General features: G+C 39.6%; 3 protein-coding genes across 4 annotated transcripts; 1 reads left to right on the plus strand and 2 right to left on the minus strand.

The window, feature by feature from the left end:
- Window positions 1–1,124: 1,124 nt before the first annotated feature.
- LOC116205777 (transmembrane 9 superfamily member 1) lies at window positions 1,125–6,239 on the minus strand. The gene is made up of 12 exons (XM_031538435.1): window positions 6,014–6,239; window positions 5,074–5,266; window positions 4,877–4,981; window positions 4,372–4,389; window positions 4,187–4,284; window positions 3,939–4,091; window positions 3,572–3,706; window positions 3,292–3,458; window positions 3,005–3,099; window positions 2,507–2,880; window positions 2,129–2,402; window positions 1,125–1,920 (listed from the first exon to the last, which is right to left on the minus strand). The coding sequence occupies exons 1-12, from the start codon at window positions 6,104–6,106 to the stop codon at window positions 1,853–1,855; spliced, it is 1,773 nt and encodes a 590-aa protein (XP_031394295.1). The 5' UTR covers window positions 6,107–6,239; the 3' UTR covers window positions 1,125–1,852.
- Window positions 6,240–7,657: 1,418 nt separating this feature from the next.
- Window positions 7,658–11,079, plus strand: LOC116205779 (serine/threonine-protein kinase SRK2A-like). 2 transcript variants are annotated; one of them, XM_031538439.1, is made up of 10 exons: window positions 7,658–8,046; window positions 8,121–8,259; window positions 8,516–8,590; window positions 8,674–8,775; window positions 9,284–9,337; window positions 9,432–9,524; window positions 9,620–9,712; window positions 9,986–10,090; window positions 10,181–10,279; window positions 10,392–11,079. In XM_031538439.1, exons 2-10 carry the CDS (start codon window positions 8,140–8,142, stop codon window positions 10,704–10,706), a joined length of 1,056 nt encoding a protein of 351 aa, XP_031394299.1. In that variant the 5' UTR covers window positions 7,658–8,046; window positions 8,121–8,139; the 3' UTR covers window positions 10,707–11,079. The 2 variants fall into 2 exon arrangements, with proteins under 2 accessions (XP_031394299.1, XP_031394298.1); XM_031538438.1 differs by having other exon boundaries at window positions 7,659–8,259.
- An 89-nt stretch (window positions 11,080–11,168) lies between these two features.
- Window positions 11,169–14,926, minus strand: LOC116205778 (thiamine biosynthetic bifunctional enzyme TH1, chloroplastic). The gene is made up of 9 exons (XM_031538437.1): window positions 14,523–14,926; window positions 14,333–14,407; window positions 14,040–14,115; window positions 13,875–13,950; window positions 13,534–13,668; window positions 13,184–13,248; window positions 12,958–13,085; window positions 12,486–12,742; window positions 11,169–11,916 (listed from the first exon to the last, which is right to left on the minus strand). The coding sequence occupies exons 1-9, from the start codon at window positions 14,892–14,894 to the stop codon at window positions 11,385–11,387; spliced, it is 1,716 nt and encodes a 571-aa protein (XP_031394297.1). The 5' UTR covers window positions 14,895–14,926; the 3' UTR covers window positions 11,169–11,384.
- Between the last annotated feature and the right edge of the window lie 3,956 nt (window positions 14,927–18,882).

Below are 18,882 nucleotides of genomic sequence, written 5' to 3' on the forward strand. Positions count from 1 at the left end.
ATGTGCAACTTTTGAAAGGTCAGAGAGCAAACATTTATCATCCTCAAAGCTCAGGGGGTAAACTGCCTTTTTGTCTAAGTTATATGAATGTAGGTGATCGTTACAATTTGGTCCACTAGTGTCCAACTGTGGGGATCAATCTAATGTGGAATAATTGAGAAAAATATACAAAAAGGACACTTGTGCATTTTTATATGAGAGCGTCCAGGAGGCTCCTAAAAATGAGCTTTTAAGAATCTTCTTGTTATTTATTAATAAATTTGATATTCAATAAGAGTCTTATTCTATTCAAAATAATAATTTTATTATTATTTAACCAGTTTTTTATTATTTCGTTACCGACAATGACCCAACATATATTTAACCGGTTTTTTATTATTTCGTTACCGACAATGACCCAACATATGATGACGCAGCACTCTCCAATTGATCCCTGCAATTAACCCCTTCTAAAGAGCATCCCGTGGGAAGTTAATTCCTCCTTTATATTAGTGTGTATTTGGGCATGTCTGCTTGGATCCCTCTCATAACTAGTCCAAGTCTGCGCCAAAGTCACATTTTAACAAACCATCTCTTATGATCTTTCGACTAAATTCGAATTCGAACCCATTACATCTATAAGAACCATCTGTTGCGATCTTTCAACAAAATTCGAATTTGAGACCAGAGTAGCAAATGCCTATCATCTACGACGGCCTCTCATTGATAGGTAGCACAATAGTTCACATCAAATTCAATGCTACTCCGGACTCTGCCAATGCCATGAAGCAGATGGGCAGCGCACATGCGCCCAATGAGAACTTAATCATGGACTAAATGGGCCGAATCAATGGCTTAAATGGGCCTCAAGGTTCTGGTTGGGGCGTTCATTAACAAACTCTAAACCCCATCCCATCACTTCCAAGGTATTGCACTTCCAACGGCACGCAGCATCAAACTCTCAATTGTCATAAAGACCTGCACATACATATATCTTCCTTGCTTCACAATCCGGGCATATAATGTGCCCAGGCTCAGTGCGATACGGGCAGTTAGAAAGGCTTCATTAATTAGAAATTTCTCGCATAAACTAGGCATCTGACATGTATGACTGACACGGACAAGAATCACCGAAGCTTTAGAGCTTAAGACTCGAAAGGCACATCACTTCTCATTATGACTCATCAGTCTGAAGATATGGTCATACAAACATCCAGAACAAGTCAAGACTCAAAAGAGACCATAACCGATCAACAAAGTTCGGAAAACCCACAATTATCCTAGCTTCACAATTAATCATGTCAAGAAATTTGACCGTCAATAAGGAAATCTGACAATGCCAGTTTACGGTTTACTTATCATTCTTCATAGGCTATCCTGCGCCCGAGCTCCGACTAACTAGAGGGTCTAAAAGATGGAATATTCAAACTGTATTGGAGCCATGCATATCTTTACTGACGACACAATGAGGCAACTAAGAGAGGCCACAAGTGGAGAGAAACTAAGCACATTCTTCACGAGGCTCCCGTTCTTAAGCACAAAATGGCAAGGAAAATCCGATAAAACTCCACAGTTTTGGATCACCCAATAAAGGGGGAAAAAAGGGAAAAAAAAAAAAAAAGGTCTCTACATTCTATGGTAATGCTTCAATTAAGGGTGGGGATACAGTATAAAACAAAAATTTCCTGGAGCTTACCCGAATCCACAGACAAGAAGAGTACAGCCCCAGCAGTAAACCCTACGGTTTCTCTTTTTCCCGTTTCGCATCGTAGGGGCATCCCCCATAACATTAAACAGTCGCCGCTTCTTGAATTTATAGTTTGTCCACAACAGATTTGTTTGAGGAACCACCAAGGACCTCCAAGGAAACCCTCTAATCGCACTTGATGTTTCTGTAGATCCTGCGAACGAACAAGTTGGAACCCAGAAAACCGACAGCTCCTGCGAATTAAGCGAGGCCGATTCACATTAGCACATGCAAAATGTATGTAACAGAAATTGGAAGTCCAGAGGTCATGAAGACCACATAAAGGGAGAACAACTGCATCAGAGTAGTATTAACCGAAAATGAGTTTTGATATGAAATAGCTGCTCCATTCATCGAGATGTAAAGATGTAGTTTCTGCAATGAACATTTTGAGAAACCTACCACACAGGATTCCTAGACCGAGACAGAACATCAGAGTGTAACCAAAGTAGAAGCTGGTCTGGAAGAATCCCGACATTTTAGTCTTCACATGGTAGTAATAAATCGAGTACAAATACACGTAGACTGCTGTTGAAGCTGCAGAGAAGAACGATGTCCACTGCCAGTGGTAATTCTCAGCATTCAGAAGGAAATACGTCCCGACGATTGTCACACACACAGTCACGATGATGAGAATCAGAAACACCAGTAGCATGAAGCCATACACATAGTAAACCTGTCAAAGACGTAGGAAGGAGTAAATGACCTCAAGCAGCATAGGCAAGTCATTGAAATTGTCCCCCTTGTCCATGCCATCATAAAAAACCAATGTATTTTTACCTTGTAATTCCAGAAGGATGTGAAGACAAAGTACATCTCGATGAAGATGCTGCCAAATGGCAGTAATCCACCCATCATTGATACGACAGATGGAGTTAGGTACCATTTCTTCTCGGGAATCGGGCGAGGAATAGTCTTGACACGACATGGGTTGTTCGGTGCACCACTCCAGTTTCTTCCTACAACTGTACCCAGAAGTGCCAGAGGAAAAGAGATGAAGGCCCAGATGACAAAAACCACCACCATAGTGCCAAATGGAATAGCCGCCAGAGACCCATAGAATATAGCTATGGTGTTGAGGACAAAGCCAATTCCGAAGCACAAAAATGGGAACAGAGACGCTGTGAGGATCATAGATTTTATCCAGCTTTTACCTGACAAGACAAGACAAGACAAGACAAAACATTAAGAATGTTGACTAGACAGTTAATGCAGTATCAATAAATATCGACCAGGTAAAAGTGAATGACAAGGAACAGAAATATTGAAGATACCGACCGCCGTTTCTTGAGTACATCCCACCACTCACGTATCCAGAGATAAATGAAGTGAAAGCATAGCACAGGATAAAAGTGGTGACAATTGCTCCTCTCCTGCATAATGCAAGTAATGATATGTAATCACTTATACCATCAATAGATGGAACAAAACAAAGAAATAAGAGAGCGCGTTCATGTGCATGAAGAAGAGAGGGCATTTATCTTCTTTCACATTATAAGAGATACCATTGAGTTATTTATGCTTCCTGAAATTCTTGAAGAATAACAATAAAGGTTGAGACATACCCAACATACAACATCCCAACAATAGCCAATAGAATAACGAGGAGAATGAGCAATGCTAGCTGAGCGCCTGTTCCAACAAGAGCTGAAAGAAGGACTAGATTACGTGGAGGCCTGAAAACATCTCCATGGACAAGTTTCCAACCCGACTCCTCACTCACATCCCTTTCCTGAAAAAGAGGCAATCAACTCTTATTGTTACACAATGCTTTCGTTCATTCTACTCTAATCAAAATTAGAACAAGGGTACAGCAAGCCAAAAGATCAAAGATCAAGGACTCACCAGACTCTCCAGGTCATCATCTTCCCTCGCATATTTTGCATAATCATTTCTCAGAGTTCTCATCAGTATCATTGACACCAAACCGGTGAGGAATATAACCATCATGAATGAGTTAAAAATGGAAAACCAATGAATCTGCACAAGTAAGAAGAAATTCATAAATAAAAGCTAACAAGAATACCAAACTAATCAGAGACGAATCCAGTAATGCAGCCAATCATACATAATCTAGATGCTGGTAGCATAATTCAAGCAGCAGTAGGGTACAACATTATAAAGCAACCCATATTGCAAAATTCCAGCAAGCAGTAGTATGCAGGGAAAATTACATATCAATACAAGTCCAGACACCTCTAGTACTACTAACCTGATGCTCAAAGAAAGGATAGTCCAAATAAACATCAAACCGGTGTGCAAAGCTGATATTAGTAGAGTCCCATTTAACGGAGTATGTCAAGTCCAAGGTCCTTCCCACTTCCAAAGGTTTTGGGTTCTCTTGTGTCAGATTAACGTGGATAATCTGCACAAAAAATAAAAAGAAAGAAAAAACTCAGTGATATATTAAAGGAGAAAGTGGAGACCACATTGTAAATTAGATGGCATTTCAAAATTAACCTGATCCTTGTTGTATTGAATAGTAATCCTTTTATGCGTGTATAGGACATGCTTGTTGCTATCACCATCCTTTTCAGTATGCAGTTCACCAACAAAACCTAAGACAGTAATATGTTATTCAAGCTTGAGCAAAAATTATCATGAATAGAAAATTTGGACCCAAAAAAGATTATCAGGATACATACCCCATAATGGCAGGTCATCTGCATTTTGCATCCAGAACACCGGATAAGAATGCAATCGGATAAAGATCAGAAAGGTACACAAGTAAGTAGAGGAAGTAACACTAAATCAAAATCAACTACAAAGAGGCACACAAGTGTTGCCCATATATCTTCACTAGCAATAAGCAAACAAAGATGATACTAATACATTCATCTAGTCTGTGTATAAAGTAGTACTTCACATCTAAGTGCTTTTTCGTAGAATTTTTATAGGTGAACAAAACCCAGAGAGAGGTCAGATTTTAGTTATGCATATTACTTGTTCATCAAAAGAATAAAATCATGTTCCACCACAGAATTCAAAACCGTAGCAATTATTCTTTTTAAGAGAACCATAAGGGAGACTAGAGTTTATATGGATCAAATATGGAGATAACTACAACTAAAAGGAGAAACGCTTTCCACTCATCATCCAACCTTAATGCATGCCAAATAGGAAATAGCCCCTAACAGAAGTCAAACATACCCATGAAGAATTCGAACCAGTAACTGTTCTCAATGGCATCCTTGAATTGTTTGACCTTTGCTTCGTCAAGCTCGAGGTGACAAATAGTAGCTTTATCCACATTCTCTGCAAGAGTACCAAATCACCCCATTGTAAGCTATAGAAGAATATTTGAACTCGGCAGAAGTCACTAGAGTGCGGGGAAGGCCTTTACATACTTCGGAACTTTATCTCAATCTGACTATCGATAAGCTCATTTCCTCCAAGGACCTCCCCAAGACCACCCCATTTGTGAGCAGGATTCCCAGATGCATGGCAAAATGGAAGACTGTAGTAGTTATAGGTCTCTTGAGGATTATTGTAGGGCCCAACCTTATTCACCCAGAGGTTTACTCGATCATCTGGCTGATACTGAAGAAGAAAATGGAGAAGGGTCGGTAAGATGCATCTACGTATTCTGTTAGATGATACAAAAGCAAGTGCAAAGTCTTCCTTGGCAGCAAAACAAACTCCAATGCCCAAAACTTACATTCTATTTAATTTGCCAACTCAAGAACACGAAGTTGGTTCAAAAAGGAGATCGCACTTTGACTGATAGACTGAGAGAATTGCATGAGTTTGCAAGTCAGATCTTAAGCATTAACAGACTCCGCGCTGAAATTCCACATACAGGCTTAATCTTACAGAATCCCCAGAAAAATCTATCAACTAGGCATCAAATTGAAACTGAAATACTTCCAATGCTGCTGAAAACCTGAAAATGAGCTGAGCAAATGCGATCCAACTCCTATGCTATTGATCTAATGTCCTCGACCTGGAATCACGATGAACTTGAATTGCACACAAAATTACATAACTGACTGAATCGCCTGAAAGCTATGGATCGAAATTGAAACTCCAAAACACATCTCTATGATGCACGCACACTCGCATATCCAGCATTACAGCCTAATCTCACAAATCAAAAGCTTCATCGAGCTAAGATCTCGGACAAGACCAACCAAGCACCGAATTATACTAAACGAAATGAAATGAGCTCCGAAGAGCAAAGAGATCCAATCTAAAACTGGAATTCCATGCAGAGCCGTCACGTACGCAACACACTCGCCGCGCATCGAATACCACTGAGCTCGTGAAGTTTCCGAGCGGAGAGCTTACCCGGTGATCTGACTCAGAGGCGAGGGCCGGCGAAATGGCGTGAAGGAGGACGAGGAGGAGGGGGATGGCGAGGGATCGGAGGGCGGAGGACATGGCGGTCGCCGGCGAGAGTCGGATCTGACGGTCGGAGGAAGGGCTCGTCGCCTTTCCTTTTTCTCTTTTTCACTCCTTTTTCAGATTGGGGCTCTTCAGAAGTCTCTCCTATCGCAGAGCGAAGACGAGCTTCTGGTAGGGGGCACGGACGACTACGAGCGGTCAATGAGTAGACCCAATAGTGGGCCGGGTTGGGCCATGTCAGCTAGCTTAATGGGCCTACAAGTTCCTATTGGGCCGTCCATTGTAACAAACTTTCAAGCCCAGCCCATCCCAGAATATGTAATTTATCCATTTTCTACATTTTTTTATAAAAAAATAATTATAATGATTTCTTGGATCAAATCCAAATAAAATCAATTGGATCAAATCCATTTTTCTGTTTTCGAGGACCTAGTACTACTCAGGGTTTCTTGTCAAGGCTCGACCGACTCGATTGTGCTTTTTCACCTAAGCAAAACACGCAACTCAACTAATCGCCAAATGCAAATACGTGATCCATAATTAATGTTTTATTTGGTTTTAAAATTTATTTTTAACTCTATTCAATTTAACTCCACTTATCTTTAGTTAAACAATACAATTATTACTTTTTATTTTTCATTAATTTTTAACAATTCAATCTAATTTTTAATAGTAAAATTTTTTCAATTATTTATTATTTTTTTCACAATTTAACGATATAATTATTACTTTTTCTGAACTGCTCATTACTTTTTTTCACTTTTTTTTTTATAATTCAATAATACAATTATTACGATCTAATTAAATATATATATACATATTTAAAAAGTTTGAATAGACTCCACCATAACTCAATTTTAATTCCAAACGAGAGTTGAAATATTTTATTTAGCTATAATTTCAGGTGGTGTGAACGACTTTCAATCAAATGTCAGATCGAGCATAATCAGCTTTCGAGTCGACGAGGAGGACGCAGTGCATGCAAGGCACCTCGGACGGCACCCACTCTCGTTTGCGGTGTTTACCGGTGGAGGCTGGTGACAATTTGCACGTGCACGTGTCAAGCGTTCGTCCAATCCTCATCACCTCGCTGCAATCAATGCAAATCGTCATCATTTCTTCATAAGAAAGAAAAACCTGATTGGTTTTCTTCTTCCAGGAGCAAAAATTCTCCAATTTAAGGTCAATCCGATCCGATCCGATGGCAAAATTCTGCAATAAAGACATCATACTCATACAGACAGAAAACACGGTACACTTAAGATATTCGAGATTCGAGGTTTAGCATCAAACATCCTTAGAATTGCGATGACAATCGAATTGGAGGGCGAAGATTTGATAAAAAATATAAAGTTCAAATTGGAAAAGCAGTCAAAAGATGGAGGCCGGAAGGGTGTACTTTTTCAACAATCGGGGATGAAATTGAAAAGGAATTCAAATGTTGAGGACCAAATTGTGATGATGGCAAAAAAGAAAAAGCAGTATTAAAAGGAAAGAAGAAGCTCTCTCTCTCCTCTCGGTCGGATTAAGAAACAAACAGCGACGGCTCTCTCCGTCTCTCACACAGAGCGCAGACTGAGCAGATACATAACTACACAACAAAGATTCTTTTGTTTCCATTTTCTCTCTCTCTACTGTCTACTCTCTCTCTCTCTAAAATCTACAGAGCATTGCTTTGTTTGCTCTCAAAATCCCTTCTGGGTCTCCGATTCCTTGCTTTCCTTTCAATCTCCCCACTCCCCTCTTCCATAAAAGGCCCACCTTTACACCTCATTTTCCCCTTCCACCATCCCCGTCTCTTCTCTCTCTCTCTCTCTCTCTCTCTCTCTCTCTCTCTCTGTGAAGTTTCCCTTCAATTGCACTCCTCCTTGCCTTCGCTTTCTCCGGGCAGCGTCTTCGTTGGCCTCTCGATCAGTTTGGTTTCTGGGGTTTGGAGCTCCTCCATTCCCGATTGGTTTGTTCCTGGCCGGGATTCGGTACTCCATCTAGCCGCCTCTGCCGGATCTGGATTTCGGGGGACGGATTTGAGCTAGGTTTTTCTGGTCTACAGAGCTTGGAAGGACCGAGACATGGATAAATACGAGCTGGTGAAGGACATAGGATCCGGGAATTTCGGGGTGGCGAGGCTCATGAGGAACAAGGAGACGAAGGAACTCGTCGCCATGAAATACATTGAGCGTGGCCACAAGGTCCCTTGTTTTGCCTTTTCCCCAGTTTTCTGTTTAGCTTGCTTGAGATGGTTGAATTTGCTAATGCGATGTTGAACTGCTGCTGATCCTATGAAAATCATGCAAATTTTACGCTAACCAGTGATGCTGTCGAGAGGATACTGAACCTTTTAGACTAGATCTCCCGTTAGATTCGGGGTCGGGGTCTCGTGTAGATGGTGAGTGGAGCTTGAGTTTTAGTCTAGACTTTGAGCTTATAGCGTGCTTCTGTATGCAGATTGATGCGAATGTGGCGAGGGAGATCATTAATCACAAGTCGCTTCGTCACCCCAATATCATCCGCTTCAAGGAGGTCAACCGTATGTTCATTGACAGATTTTTCGGTGCATGACTTTCTTTTCCTGATGGTTTAGTTTGATTTCCAAACTTTGGCAGGTTGTCTTGACTCCGACACATCTTGCCATTGTGATGGAATATGCGGCGGGTGGAGAGCTGTTCGAGAGGATCTGCAATGCTGGAAGATTCAGCGAGGATGAGGTTAGCTGTTTTTTTTTTTTTCCCCCTCTCTCTCTTCCAGCTAATTGGGCTACTTGAATGTTTAGGAGTGCGTTTGGATTTAGAGTTGAGTTGAGTTTTGATTTTAATTTGTTTGGAATGATTGTATTATTGAATTATGAAAAAAAGTGTGAAAAAGTAAAGAATAATTGAGAGAAAGTAATCATTAAGTAATGATTGTGTTGTTGAATTGTAAAAAAGTAATGAATAGTTGAGATAATTTAATATTAAAAATTAAATTGAATGATTAAAAAAATTTTAAAAATAAAAATAAGTAATGATTATATTGTTAAATTGAAAATAAGTGGAGTTGAGATGAGTTAAAATTTTTTTAAAAAACAAACACACCCTAGAACTTTCTGAGTTCTCATTGATGCTCAATATTATGTGGAGATAGGCATCTGAAACCCGAATGCGTTTACTTAAAAATGCAGTGATTCATACTTCTGAAATTGGGTTTTGCCTAATTAGTTTTACATATACTGTGTAGGCTAGATATTTCTTCCAGCAACTCATTTCAGGAGTCAGCTACTGCCATTCCCTGGTAAGGAAAATTATCGGAATCTTTGTCCAATATACTCTTTTTTTAGCTATACTATATCTATGTGATCAACTTTGATCTGTTTCATTTTCTATAGCAAATCTGCCATAGAGATTTGAAGTTGGAGAACACCCTATTGGATGGGAGCCCTGCGCCTCGCTTGAAAATTTGTGATTTTGGCTATTCCAAGGTAATCTCAAGCCGACAAATATGTCTGGCTGTCGTTACTTTTCATGGTGACAGCTAATCCTAATATCCTTTTGGTCTTGCGTTGCTTGCCTCCAGTCATCTCTATTACATTCAAGACCAAAGTCCACAGTCGGTACTCCAGCATATATTGCACCAGAAGTTCTCTCTAGAAGAGAGTATGATGGCAAAGTAAGACATAGCTGACTTATTTGATTTCAATTGTAGCTTCATGGTTACCAGATAAAGGAGGATAAGATGTAACATTATGGTCAACGTGAAATGCAACATAGTCAGAATGTTATGCCCGTTATATTTATGTTGCAGGGACAGTTGGTTGCGACTTTGTCAATGATGCTTCTCTGTCACATATATGAATGATTCCTGTTTGAAGATGGCTATAAGCGATCATATGAAATTTGTGTTATCGCAGGTTGTCTTTAATTTTGGTTTGTTTTTGTTCAGTTGGCAGATGTTTGGTCGTGCGGAGTGACTCTATATGTGATGTTGGTTGGAGCATATCCCTTTGAGGACCCAGAAGACCCAAAGAATTTCAGGAAAACTATTAGCGTAAGCCTACCATCTCTTAAAGCATTTCAATGTAATTTTTCTCTAATCCTTTCCACGCTTAATCATATCAATCCATGTTATTTCTTCCAGCGAATTATGGCTGTCCAGTACAGAATCCCTGATTATGTCCACATATCTCAAGATTGTAGACAATTGCTGGCCCGTATATTCGTCGCAAGCCCAGCAAGGGTATGTAAAACTAATAACAAGTGGCTATTTTTTATTTTTTATTATTATTATTATTTTATGTGAGAATGAATGTAGAGGAAAGTAGATAAATCCATACATCTCCCTTCTGCAGAGGATCACAATCAAGGAAATCAAGAGCCACCCCTGGTTCCTGAAGAACTTACCGCGGGAGCTGACAGAAGCTGCTCAAGCAGTGTATTACAGAAAAGAGAACATGGGGGTCTGCCTTCAGCGCGACGAGGAGATCATGAAGATTGTTGAGGAGGCGAAAATGCCACCTCCGGCTTCACGGTCTGTTAGTGGCTTTGGTTGGGGAGGCGAAGAGGACGGGGACTTTAAGGAAGAGGACGTTGAGGAGGAGGAAGAAGATGAGTATGAGAAGAGTGTCAAAGAGGCTCAAGCCAGTGGAGAGTTCCAAGTGAGCTGAGAGGCTATACAAAGAAAAGATTGCTTTCATATTAGGAAGTTTTGCACCGTTGAGTACATTTCGGGGCTTCAAGGTTATGCTAAAGTATCAGTGGCTGAAGTTAGTCTGTAAATCTTGGTTTGTTTTATGGTTGGACTGGACGTGAATTGTTGAGTCTCATGGGATGGAAAATATAAAGATTAAGGGTGTGCTGTTTACGGTTTTCGGGTGTATGGTTTTATTGGTAATTAAGGTGTATGGACAGGAAGAACGATAGAAACCGAACCCTAAGAGAGGTACATTATGTTTCTCTTGAAGTGGTTTATGCTTGGCTAGTTTGTATCTATGGTGGTCTTTAATAAATTTGCATCAACGTATTATTGTCTTTGGTTAACAGAAGTATGGCAATTGTATTGTTTTCGGTTAACAGAAGTAGGGAAATTGTAAAAGCTTTCATCGACAATTGGATGGTCCACGGGATCCTTTTATACAACCCGGTGATCATTGCACGATTTGCCCCATCAAATTCTTGTTATGTCACTAGAACAGGAAGCAATCAGTCGACTGAGCAAAACACGAGAGAGCCAACCACCTACATATTTTATCATTTGGAGCAGATTTCACTTAAATACGCATGTTAATCTAAGAAGAATTTATACTAGGAATTACAGTTCATTTTGGCTCTCCTAAGAATCTTTACTATGAATTAGATGTTTTGCCTTTATCAAGCGTGGCACGGAGCTTTCTAGCCTCTTCCACTATACATTCCCGGTCAAAAAGGGCTGAGACGACAGCAACACCCTTAAGATTCGGAGCCCCAATCTCCATCACAGCCCCTGCATTTGAAGGCCCAATGCCACCAATGGCAACAACTGGTAGCTTGGAGGCCAAGCAAACAGCTTTCAGCCCATCCAACCCGATAGTTTTGTTATTAGCCTTGGTATTGGTTGGATATACTCCACCGCAGCCAATATAGTCAGCCCCATCGGTCCATGCTCTGTGAGCCTGCTCAGGGGTCTTGCATGACACGCCAATGATCTTATCAGGCCCTAGAAGTGCTCGGGCCACCCTGACGGGCATATCAGACTGCCCTACATGAACCCCATCCGCATCACAGGCAAGGGCAACATCAACACGGTCATTTATCAGTAGTGAGACTCCATGGGAGCGGCACACTTCCAAACATGATTTGGCTGCTTCAATAAAGTAACCCGTTTCAGCCTCCTTTTCCCTGCAAGAGAGAGAGATTAAAAATCTATTAGTATAAAATGATTTGGGACTTTTGAGTTTCAGATTCTCAGAACAAGGATTGTATCCAACTGAAAGATGCCTTAGTTACAAGAATGCACAGTCTAAATCAATTCTTTGACTTGGAACTCCATTGAGAATAAATGAGTTTCCCGGAGCCCATGAAGCACGATGACTACAAGCTTGAATCCCATAAGGATTCCACGTGGTTGGTCAGGCCATGTCAGGTGAGGGCCCAAGAAGTCAAATCTTATATGCACTAATAACTTAAACCAACATGATGGGCGAAGTTAATGTTCCTGGATAGTCTTCTAGAGTACCATCAGCACTTTTGCTGCGCCTAGCCAGGAAACCCGAGGAAACAGGTGCTAGAAAAACCACTATTTGAACCTAAGCACCAATGATGTCTCGGGCCAACCAGCTGTTAGAAAGCATATCAGTAAGCTGCATATATACCTTGCAGCTACTTCCTTGTATCTTTCGAAAGAAAAATACAATATAGTACATCAGCATTTCAGAGCAAGGAAAGAGAAAGAGACTGATGCAACTCACCTTAGCTGAACAATAGTAGCACCTCCTTCTATCGCAGCTTTGACAGCATCTGTAATGGACCGGTCCCAATTTTTATTCATCACTGAATCTGTGACAGCATACAAGAATAGGCGGCTAGGTTCGAATATCCAATGCTTTCGGGAACCTTGCATCTCTCTCTTTAACATTAGAAAGTGATCAAAAGGGCCTTGAGGCCCATCCCCAACAACGATTTCTTTGCTGTAATCCAATGCAGTCTCAACAAAGCGCTTAGCAACCTGCAGAAAAGGACAATGAAGAACTCAGACGGTGATAAATCCAGGGAATATTTACTTCATGAAACTGAATGGATGATCCTTTGTTCCGAAAGGAAGTGCATGACTCCTTGAATTTTGTAAAGGGCCAGTTATCAGACTACCTATGGGTCACAGCTAGACCATTCTAACCCTGCAAGTGCATCTGTACAAAGACTAATAACTCATAACTTTAGTACCTTAACAGCAGAAAGCGTTGGAGAACCTTTTGCCAGTTCTGCTGCTATACATGAGGCCAAAGTGCATCCAGTACCATGAGTATTGTGAGTTCTTACTCGTGCTGATCGCAGCTCATAAAATTCTTCTCCTGTCCGTCCATACAAGCAAATCATTTGGTCCATAAATTATCTTGTGATATTTCTAGCAAAGGTCCATCAATACAAATGTCGAGATCTCTCATCATACCATCAAAGAATACATCAACTGCATCAAAAGAACCAGGGAGGTCTCCACCTTTGACAAGTACATTTCTGCAGGACATGGATAAATTGTTAGGGAACAACTGCCTTCAAACACAACACGCACTTCCAAGTCACAATGAACAAAGGTTTCTAACACCTATCGCAACACAGTCAACTTCCATGAGAATCGAAATTAGTCAAAGTTAATTCAAAAAAATTGGAAGGAAAACTCATATTCACATTGTAAAGGCAACTATTTAGTTTTTTATGAGCACATACACTATATCTCAATAAAGTGACCCTGTGCTGTCCAGAAGAAACCACAACCCACTGAGAAAGTTTCACAAGACAAACCTTGGGCCCATATCGTGCAATAATTTTGCAGCTTCGTGCATGTCAGCAACAGTTTCTATCTGCTTCCCACCAAGTAGAGTAGATGCCTCTCTCAAATTTGGGGTCACAATGTCAGCTCTTGGAAGAAGCTCTTCTCTGCAATGCATGATTGGAGATTATGAAACAGCGCTTAACAGTGGTCGTCATAAAACAAAACAGATTCAACTAACGCTGAGAAGTTTTAAAATATGATTTTCTTGACAAAATTATCTTCAAACTTGCAGACTCATTTTTTAACGACCTTGTCTTGGAACAGTAACTTCTATCAGAGGATTACTGTTCATGGATCAAATATAACATACCGAAACACCTCGAGAATGGAAGGACCAGCAAGAACATCTCCACTTGTGGATACCATGACAGGATCAACAACCAATGCTGCCTTCAATAAGTTAACTAAGTCAACAACAGAGCAGTCACTTTAACCAAGAAACCAAGCTTGTTCTTATAGTAATACAGTTGCATACCTAAATGGGGAAACTCATTCAGGCTGTGAAGAAGGACCTTGACTATGCCAACCGAGGGTAGCATGCCGGTTTTCACCTAAAAGAACAATTCAACCTCCCATCACAAGAAGTTGTATCAACATAATATCCGAATTTCGATCTCAACAACAGCCCAATAATCAGAACACGCCAAAGGAGACAACTTCCGTTCTACTCCGAAGGTAACAGGAGGCGTCAATACCATCGGAAAGAAGCAATCCTCTTCCACATTACAGAACTCTTCAGCCATTGAAAGCAAACACATTTTAACTTACCACATCAACATGCATATCAGAGAGCACAGACTTTAGCTGCTCCGCCACAAATTCCTCCGACACCATGTTTACGCCCTAAGGTTGGCACAAAACTCTCGCGTCATAAGAGACATTCCGATGCATTACACTCCATCAACTTTCATATCATCCAAAGCAATAAAATTCAAACCAAACCAGCATCGTACGGTACCTGAACTCCAGCAGTGTTCTGCGCAGTGAGGGCGGTAATCACAGTGGAGCAGTACACTCCGCGGGCGCCGCAGGCCTTGAGATCAGCTTGGATTCCAGCTCCACCGCCAGAATCAGAGCCGGCGACCGTCAAAACGTGAGCCACTCTGATCTTAGAGCCCTCAGCTGCCACAGTAGCAGCACCTTCCCGCGTCGCCATGGAACTCACTGCTCTGACGACCTTCGGACACGAAAACTGCAGAAACCTACGTCTATGCCGCCGGAATCTCTCCGGAGCCAGGGAAGTACGGAATATCTCCGATGGCGCGGGCGGGAAGCTCGCCTTCCGAGCAAGGACGTGGCTGGGGAGAACTGTGCAGAAGGAAGAAGCCATGAAAATGGAAGAGGAAATGGATATTTTTTTTCCTTTCCCTCCGCTAAGGGAAGGGAAAGGGAGACCGTTACTTAATGGGCCGAGCCCAGCCCAATATGAAAGATAAGACTGCTAAACTTCACTGTTGGGCCGGGCTTTTTCTGGCTAAATTGGGCTTCTTCTAGCCCAATTTCATTGGAATCGACGCTCATGGGCGGAGGAGGGGATAGGGGAATATAGGAATGGAAGGGTCACTAAAAAACGCAATCCGTAAAAATCGAACGTAAAACCTCATGTTATTAGGTCAAGAATGAGCGATAATGTACCAAACCCCCCTTTCTCCATTGTTCTCATGCTTTATATTTTTACAATGTGAATATAAATTAATCGATACGAATGTGTACTGAGAAGTTTGCAAGAAAAGAAAAGCAGTTGGTACATACTGCAATAGATTGATGGTGCGCCATAGCAAGAATAATTGGTGGCACATAAAGTCGTGGCACGTAAAATCAACTGTTTTCAAATCATGCCGGCCGAGCGGTCACTATTTTTGTTACTTTCGATTGGAAAAGGGGAAACATAGATATTCGATGGGTTGATGCATGATATGATTTATTTGGAATCAGGTAGACATCCACTTTAATGGCGGTGAGTGTAGGGTAAAAGGCCACCTTTCGCGTCAAAATGAGGCATTTTCGCTAATTAATTGGCAATCAATTCACCGATTATAATTGCCCATCTAAGTTGTCATTTATTAAGACATATTTCACCAAGAAAATGTAAGAATTAAAACCATCTATCTACAAAGAGATGAATCCCAAGTCGTGGGACATTTTTTTGACGTCAAATTTCTAAATAATGACGAAGCAGATACACCCTTCGAAGAGAAAATAATATTCAGCAGATGTTACTCGTCATCAACTGTGAATCAATACCCAAATCATATGATAGCAAGTAAGATTTTAACCATATTTACGTTAGGTGTTAGAAATACTTAAAAGCTATGTCTCAATATAAAAATAATTCAAGATAAGTGACAATGCCAATCGAGAATCAAGCAGGTTCTACTGGCCAGCTTCATTATCCATCGAAAGATTCCTTCCCCAGACTTCACTTGCATGAGTTTCAAATCAAGGTGTAATGTTTTACACTTGATTCTTTTAATATATATGTGAAATGTATGTTTGTATGTTGCGCAGTACACGTATGTACATCTTTTTGTATGTATTTATAGATTTTTTGAATGAAATGAGATTCTTTTGGATAGAAATTAAAATTTCCCCCCGTGGAAAATGCTTTGTTTATGACATAATCATGAAGTGCGAAGAGAATATATGTATATATATATATATATACATATATTAGACTATTAGTTTGGAATGATCACAGACTCGCATATATATGTAATATTCTTTTGGATAAGTCCCATGCAAAGCACAATATATATAATCAACAATGACAGCACGTAGAGGAAAGCTTAGGATCGATCACGACCTGCAAACCCTAGCTAACCTCAGTCTGTATTAGTCTTATTGCAAAAAAGAAAAGAAAAAAGAAAAAAAAAGTGTTCATTAATTATCAACTCGTTTGGAAATTTAAACTTATGGATCGAATCATATTAATGCATCTATTGTTAGACGAATACGTACACGATATATTCTTCAATTGTCATCGTTTGGCACTTTGAATTAATGGGACTACGAAGTTGCAGATAATGTTGTATCGTGTTAAACTTATGTGGTCTAGCTCGTCACCACAAATCAAAACCTCTCTCTATAAAAAACCTAAGTTTAGGCAACTTAAAATTATAGAAAGTTCATGGGTCGACCGAACTCCAACATTAGCAACCATTGATTGCACTGTGGACCACATTAATCTCGTACTGTACGTTTCCCGTGTGTATATGTCTTGTTCGTATATTAATTATTAGAGGTAGTCCAACTCGGATAGATCGATCATCTCTAATTATTGTCTACCAAAGTGTATGCCGAGATCCTTCCATGTCACGGTTGTGTCCGCTCAATCGATCCCACTGGTCATGTACAATAAAATTTACACGGTTGTTTAGATAATAAATAAATTATAACCTTAAAACTGATAGATAAATAAACAATATTAACATTGAAATATTAGTTAAATATACGACGGTATGAATAATTTGAAAGTCTATGACGCTATAAGAAAAGTGAATAAATCCGATAATACCTTATGTAGACCCACAATCATGTGCACATTCTTCTGTTTGAGCAAGAACGTACATGTGCGTGAGGGACCATTACATGCATCATGGTCGTACCTATACATGCTACTAATGGGCACAATAATAAATATATTAGTCAAATTCTCTCCTACGATTGGTGTAGAAATTAAGCTAGACCCATATACGTCCTAAGTTATCGGCATATATATATATATATATATATATATATAAAATCGGTAGACAGATATGAGTTCATATAAACACACGCATGCACAATATAATCTCTTCTTTGTCTATAAAATTTTACGACTTACAGAAAGAAAGACTCGTTGACGAAAAAATCTTACAAATGAGACTAAGCTACGTCGCGAAAAAGACATCAGCTTGGGTAGGACGGATTCAGATCTCCATCGTATAGTTCACTTATTGCACTGCTAGGAAAACTTCCAAGATATGGTGGGGGCCAAATTGCATAATTGAAGTGTGCGAATTTCTCTTTTCACACACACACACACACACACACACACATATATATATATATATGTTTAACACGTATAGCTTTAACTGTAGTTTTAAGATGCTCAACTCTGAACTAATTAACAAGTAATAAGCTGCCAAAGCAATAGAGAGTGGCTCATAATGATTTATATATGCGACAAAGATACACATATGAAGCCAAAAAGAAGAATATCAACTTTTCCTCTCAAGATTTCCTGATCATATAATATTCGATTTTTTGGTCCTATTAGAGTCAAAATTTGAAGAACTATTCCTGTAAATTTTCCAGTTTAAACATATGCAAGACTCAATATCCGCAAGCAGTTTGACACAATTTCTTTTATAATTATTAAAAATCTTTACAAATGTATAATTATTTTTTATGATAGTTTAGTATATATGAATTATTTTATATTTATTAAAAAACACATAATTATTTTGTATAGCTAAAATATTTTTTATTATTTAATATTAAATTATATGATTAATAATTAAGAAAAGAAACAGCGAGAGGAGAGAAAGAAGAGAGAATGGATTTTGGATAGTTAAAAATAACATGAATGAACTAAATTATTCTAATGATTTCTAATTTTCGATCTCATTTTATTATAGGGCGAGTGGAAAACAAATGTTATTCCAACAAATTTCTCTTTTAATTTATGATATAGATAAATATAAATATAAATAACTTACCTCTCTCGAATATTCGACTATAAGGGTTAATTCAGACAATATATGACCACCATAAAATGAATGAATAAATAAGTAACACCACACATCGTCCATTCCTAATTAATTGAAAAAAGGGGAAAAAAAAAAGTTGCCTCTTTTTCTGATAAGCCCTGGCTCCAATAGCATATACTGACCACATAACCCGACAACCATGTGTCTACAAATGTTTCATTGCTGGAGATGGTTCTCAGTGACCACCGCATATCAGTCTGCTTAAGAGATTAAACTGACATGTATGAAATTTTGAGATAATTATACAGTCGTCTATTTTAAAATGCCGTCGATCTTGTAAGATGATGATATCGCATAATAAGTTACTAATACATGATACTATGAACGCGGAGGCAACCGGCCCTCGACAAATAACTAACTTCTCAATGTCCTAAACATATTCCAAATTTTGTTTCTGTCAAAAATAATGCTCTTGGCTGTCGGTAAGATTGCAATATTTTGGGTGTCAGACAGTGCCAAATGAATTGCAGAGAGCACCCAAAATTCCATTTGGTATCCTATCTTTCCCTCCCCCACAGGGCAGCAAGAGCACATCAATCAACATAATGGGGGCAACACCTTGTGCTT

The sequence above is a fragment of the Punica granatum genome, chromosome 4 (genome assembly GCF_007655135.1).
Source record: "Punica granatum isolate Tunisia-2019 chromosome 4, ASM765513v2, whole genome shotgun sequence".
Classification (NCBI taxonomy): domain Eukaryota; kingdom Viridiplantae; phylum Streptophyta; class Magnoliopsida; order Myrtales; family Lythraceae; genus Punica; species Punica granatum.